Below are 15,354 nucleotides of genomic sequence, written 5' to 3'. Positions count from 1 at the left end.
TTCTTTTGAGAGACAAATTTTTTAAACATAAACTTCTTCTAACGCCACTTCTTCAAAATAGACTCTCCCAGGCCGTGGTATTTTTACGGAAGAGCCACACTCAAGGGGCCAAAGAGCCGCATGTGGCTCGCGAGCCACAGTTTGCCGACCACTGGCCTAAAAGGTTCCGCAGAAGGTAGCTCTGCTCCAGTGCAGGAGTGGCCAGGCAGGCGGCAGGCTGGAGGGGAGCTCGTCCACATGCGGGGAGCTTCGGGCAGGACCTCTGCGGAGGGACTCGGAGCGGCTGGGTCTGGGCAGGCGTGATTTACCGTTCTGCAGGAGCTATCGGGGCGGGTAATATTTCACTGTGTCAGCGCCGAGCCGCTCTCCAAGGCGTCCTGCCCAACTGGCCATTAATGCAGTGCGGCCCTCGGCCTCTTTAATGCTCTTAAGATAAGTTAAACATTTAGACAACACAAGAAAGATGGCCCGGTTCCCCTCCAGGGAGCAGGCCCCTCTCTGCTAGGGGAGCGGCAGCATGAAGCAATCGCACTTAAAAACATACTTGCCTCCAAGGAGGGGTGGCCAGCGATCCCTTCTGGGCCCTGACAAGAGCCATTTTTCTCAAGCAAATTTGTCAACAATTTCCTTTCTGCAGTCGAGTCTCCAGGCAGCCCAGGACAAAAAGTAATGGGATCGGGCCACAGGAGGGCAGGTTGGGGAACCCTGGCTGTCACCAGCTTAATCAGAAAAGGGTTTGTTTGATAAATATTAGTCCCTGAACTTGCTGTTCAGAAACGAGCAACAATGAGCATGCCAAGTGTCCAGACCTGTGGGATGCAGATAAAGGATGGTCCAGACAGACACAGCCAGCCTTGAATTACACTCACTAGAAAAACAGGAAAACGAAGAAGAAGTGGTCATTGAAAAAGGCTGTGGAGGTCATGGAGCCTTTGGCAAGCATGATCAGGAAATAAAAGAAGAAAAGAAAGAAGAGATCGATGATAAACAACATTCAGACTAAAAGGCTGGATCGTTACTACAGATTCAGGGGAGATTCTTACTTTAAAATTATGAGAACACCATGTACAATATTATACCAAAGAGTCTGAAAACCTAGATGGAGTGGACACTTTTCAGGAAGATACTAATTACCAAAACTAACTCAAGAGGGAATTTAATAATAAGTGAAACCTGTGGTAGTGAGAAATTGAAATGGTAGTTAAGGATGTAATAAAAAAAATAAAATTAAAATAAAATTTAAAAAAAGACACCAGCTGGTTTTAAACATGAGTCCACCAGACACTGAAGAAAGGATAAGTCTCATCTTGCACAAACTACAGAGCAAAGAGAAAAATGGAATCCTCTCCCACGCCTTTTAGGAGACCAGTGTCGCCCTGAACCTAAATCTCCAGGGCTTTGGGCACATGACAGATACACAGTCCCTGCGACCCCTCACATCGCTCTGCTGGTGCCCTGTGACTCTGAACGTGATTCCACTTGGAGCCTATCTGCGCTTCCGTTTCAGACCTCAGGTGAAAGATGCTCTGGACCCTAACTGGGGCCGTGTAGTAGGCCTGCTACGTGCCTCGTAACACACCTGACGTGGATACAGTCACCCTGTTCCATAGTTTTACATGTTTATTTATTTATTTTAGAGGGCAGGGGAGAGAGAGAGAGAAACATTAATTTGTTGTTCCACCTATTTATGCATTCATTGGCTGATTCTTGTAGGTGCCCTGACTAGGGCTAGAACCTGCAACCTTGGCGTATCAGGACGATGCTGTAACCAACTGAGCTACACTCCCAGGGCCCCATGTTTCATACTTTTTTAAAAAAAAAGAAGAACAGCAGGCCTTGCTCTGTGGCTAGAGAGGGCTCGGAAGCCATGACACTCCTGTAGCAACAAGCACACCCACCGCCCAGACCTTGGTTCCTAACACCATTCTCCAGTAAAAAGAATAAGGGCTCCTAAAGAAATGGCTAATTCTGTGGGGCAGGGAAGACGCCCCCTAAACATGGCGTGGGAAAATAAACTCATCTTCATTCAGAAAAACTCCAGATAATTTGTTCAGATCCTCCACCCTTGATTGTGGAATTGCTTTGCATCGTGACTTCCTTCCAGAGAGTAGAATGTGGAACGGTGAGGGAGAATCACTCTCCCGTAGAGAAGCTGGCAAGCGCTCCTGAGCCAGGTGATCATGGTCAACATCAACAGGGATCAGCCGTGCCTGTAGCATGCACCCTGATATGATGTGATGAGAATGGCACTTCACCGCTGTGATCTCCCTTCCCAAAACTCATAACCCCAGTCCAACCGAGAGAAACACATCAGACAAATCCCAGTTGAGAGACACTCGACAAAATTTTGATGATGCTTTTAAATTGTCATCAAAACCAAGGGAACAATTCTGAGAAACTAGAGCATCTCAGAGGAACTTAAAGAGACAAGATGACAAAACGTGATGGGGTTCCCTGGCTGGGATCCTAGAAGAGAAAAAAAAAAAAAAAAGGACATAAGTGGAAACACAACAGATAAAGAACTGGCATTAGTTAATGATAATACAGCGATGTTTATGTATTAGTTGTGACTATAACTATCAGGTGTTAACAGGGACTATCAGCTGTGGACAATGAGGGTAACTGGGCTTGGAGATAGGGGACCTCCCTATACTATATTCATAACTTTTCTGTAAATCTAAAATTATTCTAACATTAAGAGTTTATTGAAAACAACAACTGAAAATTCAAAGGTATTAAAAGCAAGTGGCCCGAGATGACACACCTGGAACATGCAGGACAAGGATTGGAGCCCAGGGAGGGGCATTGGAATGCTGAGGGCACCACGTGTCTCGGTCACATGGACCTTAGCGTGTCTGCCCTAGCCCTTGTCTGCCTGGCTCCCTGGGGTGCATGAGTGTAGAGCATGCATGGAGCATGAGCTGGGAGTCTGTGTCCTGCTTTGCTTCTAAACTAAGGTGACCAGACATCCCGCTTTTGGCGGGACAGTCCCGATTTTTAACGATTTGTCCCACGTCCCACGGGACGCCTGGTCACCTTATAAACGGCCGCACCGGCAGGACGGCCTCCATGAGCCTCGCTCTGGGGTGACGACCTCCGTTTCATTTGACCCTGACGGCACCAGGCACGGAGTTTGGGCCTATGGAATGCAGGAAGGTGATAACAGCAATGATTTCTCCAAGCGTATAAGCGGCGTTTTCTGTGGGAGAGCACTTTCCAGAGTGCTTTACCTGTGTGGTTCATGAACCCTTACAACACCCTCTGCGGTAGGTCCTGTGCCACGGCTCTTACAGCCTCCAGCCTGCTTTTCTCACGCGATAGGGTGTCCTGGAAATAATTCCATGTGCTAACGTGAAAGCCCACCTCGTTCTTCTGAGCTGCTGGGTAGGACTCCCCAGACGGGATGGACCATATTTCATTTAGCTCCGGTCCCATCGCGGGGACTTCGGGTGTTTTCCAGTTTCTCACTGGGAGGATGGGCACCCGTGCACCGCTCTTGGCGGGCGTCTCTCTGAGTCGGAAAGCGCGAATTCTTTGAGGCCAGGATCGCACGGGGCCTCGCCCATTGCCCCCCCCCCCCTTCCTCTGTCTCTGCCAGCTGGTTCGGCTCAGACCCCCCAGGATAATCACACTTGGCCCCCGGGAAGCCATTAACAGGGTTGAGAGGCATAAGACCCGCTTTCCCCAGAGCTCAGCACCGTCCTTATGTCCTCGCCTCGTCCCCCTCCCCCAGCGCAGGTAACTCAATCCAGGTCAGCTGGTGGAGTATGAGGTAGTGTCTCGCTGAGCGTCATGGTATTTTACCAAGTCCGAAATGTGATCGCTACTGTTGTCACACTTTAGCGCCCCCAACAATCCCCCTGCAAATGAGAAAACCAGAGCCTCCCACATGCCTTTCCCCTGACATCAGGGAAAGCACAGGGAGCCCTGCCCAGGGCCCGGAGCCTGGGACCCCCAGTGCAGCTTTTGAGCTTGAGCAAAGGGCGGGAGGGCATAGGGAGGTGTTTTTCCAATTTCAGGCAAAGCAAAGGGCTGGGGGTAATTCGCTATTCATTTCATTTTCTCTGTGCTCTGTCCAGTCTGCGTTGGCTTTTCAATCGTTTTCATTAATATGCCAGGAGCACTGGTCCTGAGACCCTTCCAACAGCGGTCTCAAACGCAGGTGCCCTCAGAGGCCAAGCGACCAGGCGATGTGAAGTGAAGAAGGCCCCGGAGACACTGGGGGACTGGATGTCCCAGCCACCCGTTGCCGGGATATAGGAATGCTAGCCCCGCATTGCCCGGGCTTGTAAACTCTCAGAGTAGCTGAAAACCTGAGACACAGACAGAGACACAGAGACTCCCTGGGTTTTCACCCAGGTATGGTTTCCAAAAACAAACGCTAAGTGCTCTGTGGCTAAATAAGCCGTGTCTCCCCGCCAGCTTGTCAGCTCTTCCCTAATTGACTTTACCAGCTAGGGGATAAGTTGTCAGCCTGATTCTTTTATCCCTCAACATGCCAATAGGATTTTCTGTGATGATGGGAATACATGCGCCATGCCCGATGGTAGCCACCAGCTCCGTGTGGCTACTGAGCACTTGAAATCTGGTGAAGAAAGGGAAAAATAAAAGAAAGAAAAATTGAATTAAGGGACTGAATTATGAAGTTTATTTCATTTTAATTAATTTAAATGTAACTATAGATAACCACATGTGGCTAATTGCTACCATATTAACATGACGGTGAGATGTTTGTAACTTCGGGGTGCACCATAGAACTCGACTACTTTGGGGAGGGGGTCATAGACTATACCTGAGACCACCAAACATGAGTTAGAGTCCTGTACGTGGGAAGAAAGGAAATACGAAATAATGAGCAGAAGAGGCTTTAGGTGTAGCCCAGTTATCTGCCGGCTCCATAGGGGTCCCCCGCTGTCCCCCAGTTTTTTCCAGCACTCTCCAAAGAGTCTCACAACCAGGACCGCCACTCACTGCCCACAGTGTTCTTTGCAGTAATAAGAACTCACATTTATGGTCACCTACTGCGTGCCAGGCATCTCCCTTTTCCTCCCGTCACCCCTGTGGAAAAGGTTCCATCAGCATCTCCACGAACCAGCCCGACCTCGGGTTGCTCGAGGTCACACAGCTGGGACGTGGTTGGACCCAGGACCCAAGCCCAGGCGGTAAGACTCTGGAGCCTGAGCTCTCACGGGCTGGCCCGGCGGGCTCACAGGTTCTGCCGCATCAGCATATCCAGATGCACGTTCCGGCGGAGGTGGAGGTGACGGGATTGGTGTGTACTGCGTGCAGCTTCTGTGGGGTGCTTAGCATAGCTCCTAACTCCTGGTTTCAAAGTGACAGAAATCCAACCCCTCTCGCTTAAACCAAGAAGGTATCAGTTTCCCGTGGCTGCTGTAACAAATTACCGCACACTTAGCGGCTTAAAACAACACAAGTGTATTCTCTTACGGTTCTGGAAGCCAGCAGGCCAGCGGGAGGCTCGCTGGGCTGCAGGTGTCAGCTGGGGGGTTTCTCCTGCAGCTCGGAGGGGAAACCTGTCCTTTGCCTTTTCGGCTTCTTCTTGTATTTCTTGGCTTCTGGCCTCTTCCTCCATCTTCAAAGGGCACCACTCCAATCTCCTTATCCTCTCTGTCATCCAATATCCCTCCGCCTCGTATTTACAGGACTTTGTGATTGCATTCGGGGCCACCTGGAGAATCCAGATAATCTCCCCACCTCACATCCTTCACTTAATCACATCTGCCACGTCCCTTGGGCCAGATAGGTTTTCAGGGATTAGAACGTGGACATCTTTGGGGGACCTTTATCCAGCCGACCATGGTCCGGGTGGCTTGGTTTCAGTGATGGCTGGATCCAGGAGACCAAACCATGGGACCCGTCCCTCCAGCTCCCAGAGAGCACCTCTCTTCCAGAAGTCCAAGCCAGAGTCCCATGGCTCGTTCCCCTTGGTTCGGCTTAGACCACATGCTCTCCCTGAAGCAATCACTTTGGCCAGAGGGTTGCCAGGTCGTCCCTTTGATTGGTTGGGCCTGGATTATGTGCCCACCTTCATCATTCCCCTCCCTGTGGTCTTAACCCACCTTTGATAAGGTGCTTCCCCAAGAGAACTGAGAGACCTGTGGGTGGTCGCAAGCAGCATGTCATTGGATTCTGTTGAATGGCAAGCCCTTGGGACAGTGCCTGGCACATAGTAAGTGCTCAATAGGCCATGATCTCAGGTCATCGGACGCAGAAGGGGACTTGGGGAAGGGGTACATCCAGAAGCTAATGCCAGAAGAAGACAAGGTTCACTAAGTAGGTGAGGGTGGGAGAGAATCCCAAGCAGAGGAAACACCTGGAACAAAGCAGAGGTTTCCACCATGTGCCCTGGTGTCCCTGGGGGTGGACAAACAGGGTGGTCCTAGTGTGTGCCCATCCTCCCAATGTGATATTAATAGCAGCCCCTTGGTTTGCATGATAAATTATATCCTTATAGCCAACCCATTGTTTATGAGGAGACTAGCGGTGAAAGAGGAATGAGACTTTGCCCAAGATCATCGACCTTTAGTGGCAAAGCTCAGGCTGGAATTCAGGACTCTGTCTCCCAATCCAGTGCTCATCCTACCCCTCTCGTTTAAACCGGAAAGGTATCTGTTTCCTGTAACAAATTACCTTTATGAAACCAGTTCTTAAAGGCGGCATCTAACCAGTCACATTTCTCCCTCTTTCCCCTCTTCTTGCCAAATGCACCATAGGATTGTGACCAGATCCACGTCGATGACGTCTCATCCGATGACAACGGCCAAGATTTAAGGTAGGAAGGGGTGGAGGGAGTCAAGTAAGCCCCTTTGGATTGGTCATCGCACTGGCCTTCCACTAGGGAGTGGAGAGGCGGGGCTGGCTGGTTGTCAGAACAAGACACGCCTGCCTCCAGCCAGAACTGGGACTTGTGTTTCTCTGCGCTCAGAAACCACACCCCCACCTGCAGCCTCCTCCACATCCCCTCAAGTCCTTAAGGCTGAGACTTCCACTAATTCTCTGTGAGCCTACTTATGTTCCTCTCTCTATTTCTTGTTTGCTAAAGTAATACATGCACATTATAAAAAAAAATTCATCTATGGCCAGTGTGGCTCAGTTGGTTGAGCGTTGTCCCATGCACCTAGAGGTCTGGTTCTGGGTTTAGGCACATGCCAGTTGGGGGTGTGCAGGAGGCAGCCTATCAGTGGTTCTCTCTCGTTGATTTCTCTCTTTCTCTCTCCCTCTCTCTCTCCCTTCCTCTCTCTCTCAAAAATAAATAAATAAATACTTTTTTTTTTTTAATCCAACCACTCCTGACCTTGCCTCCCAGAATTACCACCATTAAGAGTTTGGTATAGTCCTAGCCAATTTGGCTCAGTGGATAGAGTTCGGCCTGCAGACCTACAAATCCTGGTTCAATTTCTGGGGAGGACAATTGTCTGGGTTGTGGACTCGATCTCTAGTAGGGAGCTTGCAGGAGACAGCTGATCAATGATTCTCTCTCATCATTGATGTTTCTATCTTGCTCTCGCTCTCCCTTGCTCTCTGAAATAAATTTTTTTTTAATTTTTTTAGAGTTTGGTATATATTCTTCTAAAGTTTTATTGCATTCTTTAGTGTGTGTGTGTGTGTGTGTGTGTGTGTATATATATATATATATATATATATATATATATATATATCCTATATAATAAAAGCCCAGCAACCAAATGGCAGAATGGCCAGAACAACCAATCGGCCAGTCACTATGACGCACATTGACTACCAGGGGGCAGAAGCTCAACACAGGAGCTGCCCCCTGGTGGTCAGTGCGCTCCCACAGGGGGAGTACAGCTCAACTAGAAGCCAGGCTCACAGCTGACAAAGAAGCAGACTATCCATCATACCTTTCACAGGAAAGAGGAAGTGTCTATGCAGACGAGTGGTTAGAGTAGTGATGTCTCCACAGGTCTTTCTAAATTTGAGTCATTCCGTAAAGAGCAGAGAAGAAGCTAAAATCACTGTAGGCTTCCCCCGCCCACAACACACACACACACACACCCCTCAGACAGACCACTTTCTGGCATTGTGCCTCTCTTGCTTTCGGTTTTGTGCTCCCTCACACGGTGCATAGTGTTTATGTGGGTCTGTGTGCATGTGTGAGTATTCTGGTCTGTAAATGGATAAGAAAGTAAAGCTGATTAAAGAGTTTTACATCCAGGCGTGGAGGCCTGGCCTGTGCTCAGGCTGAGCCCAGGCTTCGTGGGCGATGGCCACGTGTCACATCACAACATGGTCTGGTTCCCACGTCACACTTTTCAAATTCCTTTATAAATATTTTTTTTTATTATTGATTTCAGAGAGGAAGGGAGGAAGAGAGAAACATCAATGATGAGAGAGAATCATTGATCGGCTGCCTCCTGCACAGCCCACACTGGGGATCCAGCTGTGACTTCTCGGTTCAGAGGTCGATCGTGCTCAACCACTGAGTCATGCTGGCCGGGCTCCAGTTTCTTTTTATCTCCGCGTAGCAGTGGTGCTAACCAGGAGGTACTTAAGATACAATTTCCAGGTGTCGTTTCATGGTCCTCGCATTGCATCTTTTCAAAAGACGAATTGTCTCACTCCTGAACTTGAAGAAAATCCAGAAAGAGCAAATAGTGCAAAGAGAAAATCATCAGCCGCACCCACACCCACACCCTGAGGCAGGCGGCCCAGTCCCAGAGTGACTGTTTCCTTCCCGCCTTCTTCTCTCTAAACTTTAGAGTCTAAAGGGATGCTCACGTGTGTCCTTGAAGCTTCTGGGCTTCACCCCCTGCTACACACACTCAGGTATCCCCCCCACCGCCACCCCTGACCTTAAAGCAAGTGCTCCCCGTGATTTACTCCCAAGGCTGCTGGTGGGGGAGGAGAGCGTGCGCCCTGGGGAGCTGGGGTTCTCACGCTCACGCTGTGGCTGCCGGGGGTGGGAACCTCCTTATGGCCCCCATGGCTCCCAGTGGCCAGCGGCTCTGCTGGCGCCCCCGTCTCCGCACGGGAACCCCGTGGCCCAGCAGCCGCATTCCAGGCAGGGTTTTACCTGCCAAGCACCAGCAATCCACTCTGCCTCTGGCAACAAGTCAACAGATTAAAATAGGGAATTCCATGGCAAGATGTGGAGGTGCTCACAGAATGAGGAGCAGGGCGGCGGGCTGGCCTCAGAAGGAGGGGGAGCAGGGCAGATTCGGGGATCGCCGTAGTGGGAACCGGTTTTCTTATGGACTCTTCTGTCAGGATGAACCAAATCCAACCTTTTTGTATTATTATTTAATTCTCTTTCATCCAGAAATTCTAAAGGGAGAAAGAGGGGCTTTCCCTACTGTGGCCGCTGCACACAGGGACAGGGCTAGTCCCCAAAAAAGAAAATAGACATGTTACTTCCTACCCAAAGAAAGGAAAGCGGGTGCTGGTTAGGCAAGAGCAGAAGGCGCCCCAATTCTTCGGGAAGCTGATAACCCTGTGGTCCTGCTGCTCCCACACGTACACACACACACACACACACTCGGCGGGGGGGCGGGCTGTGGGTCCCTGAGCCCCACCCATGGTTCTGAGGGCCCCCTCCCCCATTAACACTGCCTCTTCTCCCGCCTGCCCCCTCTCCCTCCGCAGCACCTACAACTTCTCCGCCGATGGCTTCCACAGCTCGGCCCCGGGAGCCAACCTGTGCCTGGGCTCCGGCGTCCACGGCGGCGTGGACTGGATGAGGAAGCTGGCCTTCCGCTACCGGCGGGTCAAGGAGATGTACAACACCTACAAGAACAACGTGGGCGGTGAGTGTGCGGGAGAGGGCCGCCACCGTGGTCACGGGCCTGTGGGTGCGCGGGCCACACCCACCAGGGGAAGGGCACCCAGGATGGCCGCTGTCGCTGACCTCGAGGGCACTGTGCCAGGCGCTGCTCTGAGCGGGTTGCGGGGGATCAGCTCACTCGGTGCCATCCTCATGCTGCCCCTGGAAGGGGGCTCTGTGTCCGCACCATCACTGTGCGGGGAGGAGGCTGAGGAGTCGAGGACGCATGTTGCTCAAGATGGCAGGACCCCACCCCACGCCTCCCTCACAACCACTGCTCCTCCCAGTGTGGTCCTCGGCCAGCAGCATGGGCATCGCCTGGAGGGGCTGGAAATGCAGGTTCCCTGGCCCTCCCAGGCCTGCGGAGTCTGACGCTCTGGGCGGGCCGGCCTTCGGTTTCTGTCACCCCTCCAGGGGGGTTCTGATGCTCACTCGGGTTTGGGGTTTCAGCCCTCGCTGCTCAGATTGTGGTCTGTGGACCAGCCGCAAGAGCATCACCTGGGTGCTTGTTAGCTCTCAGGACGCCGGGTAACCTGTGGCAACAGAGTCCGAGAAGCACTGGAAGCCACTGGTTCTCAAACTTGGCTCCTACTGGCACCACCTGAGGGATGTCTGATCTGATTTCCTCGGTCTGCCGGCCGCCCCGGCATCAGGATGCATACGGTCCCCTGGTGATGCTATCATGCGGCAGACCTGAAAGCTGCGGGCTCGGAGCAGGAGAGCGGTGCGTTATCGCACTGAACGAGCCGTCCGGGAGGGGTTGGGGGCAGGTGGGCTCACAGTCCCCAGGCCCTAGCTCACTCCCTCTAAGTCCGTGGATCTTAACGGAGATGATATCCCTGGAGGCACTGAAAGGGAAAAGCCCACAGAGGGAAAGCTAGGTGTGTCTACCGTATGCCCTTGGCCCCAAAGCTCCAAGGCTCCCTCCTCCACCCCTGGAGGGTCTCAGCTAAGGTAGATTCCACTTCCAGTCCCAGTGCTGGCACCTTCCATGTCAGTCTCCCTGAACCTTGGTTTCTAAGTCTACGAAATGGGGCTAAAAATAATCCTGCTCCCTGGGTGACGGAGAGGTTTGTTGTTAACACAGACAAAAGGCCCGGTACATAGCAGCCACTGACTAACAAATGGTAGCGTTTGTCACTAGCTCCTTCCAGTTTTGCTTGGGAGTTTTTTTTTTCCCGGGATCTCCTGGGTCTCCCACTTTCCCAGAGGGACCATCAGCTCTTCAGGGCTTTCTGTCTCGCCCGTGGCTGCAGAGGAACGCAGTCCTGGGAATAACTAATGTTTATTGAGCACTTCCTCTACGCCAGACTTTGTGTTATTGGCTTTTCGTCTAATAGTTTAGTTGCTCTTCACAACTTCCCTATAAGTTAAGTGGTTTTATCACCAGTGTTGTGTGAGGGTGGAAACTGAGATCAGAGAGGTTAAGTAACCTGCCCGGCATCACACAGCTCCGGCTAGCAGCTCCACCACCTCACCCACATTCAAGACCTCTCACACCCATCTGTCTATCAATTGCAGGAGTGAAGCAGGGAGCTTCAGGCTCAGCCCTGCTGGCTCACCCAGCCCTACAAGGAGAAAGGGGAGGAAGGGAGCTTGGGTGGAGAGACAGGGATGAAGTCAGCCAGCGGAGGCCATCTGCTCCCCATCCAGGTTAAGCCCCAGGAAATACCCGGGGTTTCTGTCAGGCTGCTTTGCTTTCCCATAAACTGAGGGGAAATTACTCGCTGTGTCAACAGGCCGGGAGCTCAGGGCTGGCAGGATGCCAGTGGGCAGCCCCCCTCCCCTCTCCCCCTTCAGTCTCTGCTGCCTCCTCCCCCACCTCCGAGCTGACTCTGCATCACAGAACCAGCCTGCTCAGGCTGCAGTGGAGACAGGAATGTAGCTTCTAGCGTGGCAGCCAGGTACTTAGCTAAAAAATCCTGGTTCTCGTTACTAATGAGATTGTCATAGCGTTATTATGTTAATTATTAAAGAGAGAAATGGCTAGTAGAAGGCAGCTAGCCATGTCCACCACAAATAGCAAACAAAAAGCCCCAAGAACAAAAGAACTTGGTGCTTTTCAGGAAAAGAAGCAGCAGCAGCCAGTGTGGCTGCCGCGAGGTGGCATGCGGAAAGGTATGGGATGAGGGGCCAGTGCCCAGATGGCACAGGCCTTGTAGACCACAGGGAGGGTCTTCTGCGTGGAGGGGATGTTGTCTAAATAGCAAAGGCATGAGGCAGCACTTGGTCCCAGTGATTCATCCTTGCTTCAACACATATCGACTCATCACCAGCCATGTTCAGCCGGCTGTAGGGCTGGTCCCATGGCGGGAACAAGACCGACTTGGTTCCTCCCTCATAGAGCCAACCATCCAATGGCTGAGGCCGACACCAAACACATGATCACGCAGACACTTTAAATCACAGCTGTGAGAAGAGGTGCAGTGTGTTGGGAGAGCATAAAGTAGAAGGAACTGACCAGAATAGGCCTTCCAGAATTAATGGCATTTATGATGAGCGTGAAGCAGGGGTCTTCAAACTACGGCCCGCGGGCCACATGCGGCCCGCAGAGGAGTCTGATCCGGCCCGCCAGGTTTTTTGGGCAGTGAGCGCAGCCGAGGTGTTACAGTAGGAATTAGTACAATAGTTCATATAGTCCGGCCCTCCAGCTCTCTGAGGGACCATGATCTAGCCCCCACTTTAAAAAGTTTGAGGACCCCTGGGCCGTGAAGGGTTCAGCAAGGCAAAAAGGCAAGGTAAGTAAGAAGAGTGGCCCAGTCAGCGTGGCTCAGTTGGTTGAGCATCATGCAGTGCACTAAAAACTCAAAGCTTGTGGGTTCTATCCCCAGTCTCCTCTCTCTCTCTCTCTCTCTCTCTCTCTCTCTCTCTCTCTCTCTCTCTCCTTCCCTCCCTCCCTTTCTCTCTAAGCATGTCCTCAGGTGAGGATTAAAAAAGATAAGAAGAGCCCTAACTGGTTTGGCTCAGTGGATAGAGCGTTGGCCTGTGGACTGAAGGGTCCCAGGTTCGATTCCGGTCAAAGGCATATACCTTGGTTGTGGGCACATCCCCAGTAGGGGGTGTGCAGGAGGCAGCTGATTGATGTTTCTCTCTCATCAATGTTTCTAACTCTCACTTATTCTCCCTTCCTCTCTGTAAAAAATCAATATATATATATATATATATATATATATATATATATATATATATTTTTTTTTTTTTTTTTTTTTTTTAAGATAAGAAGAGTGGTTCGGGGTAGACATGAGGTGTGTAAGTGTGTAAGGTCCTGAGGCAGGAACATATTTGGTGTTTCAAGGACCAATGAGGAGGCCCCTCGGCTGGAATGGAAGGACATAAGGGCAGTGGGGCAGGGCCATGGGCTGTTGAGTCTGCACATTCCCTTAAGGACACAGATGGCTGAGAGAGGACAGTCAGGGTTAGAAACACCAGTTAGTGGGCTCCGGGGGTCAGCTGCCCGTCTCCATTATTTCCTCTCAATAGAGAGCCAGTCACAAAGCCCCACAAAGCCTGTTTCTTTAACTGGCTAACCTGATGTTATATCTCAACGTAAAAAAATAAAAAGTGTCCACCTCTAGGGTCCATGTAGCAATAAAATGAAATTCCATGTTAAAAGCACAGGGTCCTGCACACAGTAGGCACTCAATAAATGTTAGTCTTTTTTTTACTTATTAACTTTTGTCTCCATTGTAACAGTGTAAGCTCTATAGTTGGGATATTTTGTTTATCCCTGTATGTTCCATGCTTGTCACAATATGACCATGCTGAAGGCACTTCTGAATTTTTGTTGGATGAACAGATCAATCAGGCAGTCCCAAAATAAGATTGAGATTACTGGAGTGAAGCTGACTTTGGGGGTCCTCTGATTTGAAACCTCAAGGTAGCTCGACTCCCCTTCCCTAGTGCTAAGCCCTCCCAGGCCTTCGTAAATGACAGCCGCCATGTCTTCCCTCCCTGTGCCCACAGGCTTGATAGGCGCGCCCAAAAGAGAGACCTGGCTGCAGCTCCGAGCTGAGCTGGAAGCTCTGACCGACCTCTGGCTGACCCACTCCCTGAAGGCACTGAACCTCATCCATTCCCGGTAAGTGGGAGCCCTCGTGTTCCCTCCTCCCATGTCCACACTCAGGGAACAGGTCTCTCCAGATCCTCACCGGCACTTTCCAGACGTTCGATCGTGGACGCCTGGTGCCGCAGATGAGCAAGGAGCTGCCGTGACAGCCGAGGGCATGGCCTGGGGGTCCCCTGGGGTTCTGACTACTGTCTCCCCGACCTCAGGCCCAACTGCGTCAACGTGCTGGTCACCACCACTCAACTGATCCCCGCCCTGGCCAAAGTCCTGCTGTACGGACTGGGCTCCGTGTTTCCCATCGAGAACATCTACAGTGCAACCAAGACAGGTAAGGGGACCCCAGCCTCAGGGGACTCAGGGCGTGGTTAGTGTTCCTCCCCCGGCGTGGGAAGTTCAAGGAAGACGCTAGTGATGTTCCAGAACTTGCCCAAGGACAGGGCTCAGATCCCCAAAACAACCCTTCCAACCGGAAATTGGTTGGGAACACAGTTTTCCACAGTTAGGATACCTGCACGCCTGCTCTCACAAACACCCCAGATAAAAGGCTGACATCGCAGTCGGCTGTGGTTCTGCTGGGCTCAGCTCCAGGTTCCGGTGTGCTCCCCATGGCTCCTCCCTGTGGAGCCTGCGGCCACCCGGGACCACGCTCTTCCCATGGCAGAAGTGAAGGAGCCGAGACAGACCACCCACGCCCACTCCTCATGGCAGGTCCCTCACATGTCATTGGCCCAACCTCCTTAGTGGGAGGCACTGCAGTGGGTGTAATTCTGTTCACTCGGAGGACAGCTAGGAACCCCTGCTTTGACCCAGCCTCTGCTCCCACAGAGGAGGAAACCAGGGAGGAATGGTCTGCAACAGAGTCGATTCCCTTGAGAGCAGTGCTAGCAGAGGAGTTCAGAGCTCAGACACTGGAGGCAGGCAGCCTGGGTTCAAATCCTGGCCCTGCGCTTGGCCTCGGGCAGGTGACGTCCCCTCTCTCTGCCTCAGCTTGCCCATCTGTAAAGTGGATGCTCTCCTGCCTCGAAGCATCCAGTGAATAGTGTGTGTAAAACATCGACAGCTCCCAGCAGAGCACAGGCACTCAAAAACAGGAGCTGTTGTATGACTGCTCTCATTCCTCCTCCCATCCCGCTCATCTTCAAGGCACCGAAGCACCTTGAGCCTCAGTCTCTTTATCTCTAAAATGGGGGACTGTGTTGGTGCCAATTTCACCAGGATTGCTGTGTCAGGTCAGTGAGTGAGTTCATGTAAGTCAGTGGTTCCCAACAGTGAGGGCAAGGTCCTCCCAGAGGAGAGCCGGATAGTTTTCATTTTCATAACCGGAAGAGTTGTTACTGGCAGCCCCGGGGCACAGACCAGGGATGCTGCTGGCCCGCAGGGCACGGGATGCACCACAGCACAGACGCCCGGCCCACATGGCCACGGGCTGAGGCTGAGCACGCTAGGCCTGAGGCAGGTGAGGCCCTTAGCAGAGAGCCCGGTGTAC

The 15,354-nt window shown here is 51.8% G+C and overlaps 1 protein-coding gene across 4 annotated transcripts in view; it reads left to right on the top strand.

Moving 5' to 3' along the window:
• Window positions 1-15,354, top strand: part of EYA2 (EYA transcriptional coactivator and phosphatase 2) — a 202,288-nt gene that overhangs the window by 178,655 nt on the left and 8,279 nt on the right. For all 4 annotated transcript variants that reach the window (XM_084887495.1, XM_084887493.1, XM_084887492.1 and 1 more), the window contains 4 exons: window positions 6,735-6,793; window positions 9,625-9,785; window positions 13,766-13,880; window positions 14,075-14,196. In XM_084887495.1, the coding sequence (XP_084743621.1) occupies window positions 6,735-6,793; window positions 9,625-9,785; window positions 13,766-13,880; window positions 14,075-14,196 (457 nt within the window). The remainder of the gene's footprint in view (window positions 1-6,734; window positions 6,794-9,624; window positions 9,786-13,765; window positions 13,881-14,074; window positions 14,197-15,354) is intronic.

The sequence above is a fragment of the Pipistrellus hanaki genome (assembly GCF_964339955.1).
Source record: "Pipistrellus hanaki genome assembly, chromosome: 6".
NCBI lineage: Eukaryota > Metazoa > Chordata > Mammalia > Chiroptera > Vespertilionidae > Pipistrellus > Pipistrellus hanaki.
This window is presented reverse-complemented; position numbering and strand designations above follow the sequence as displayed.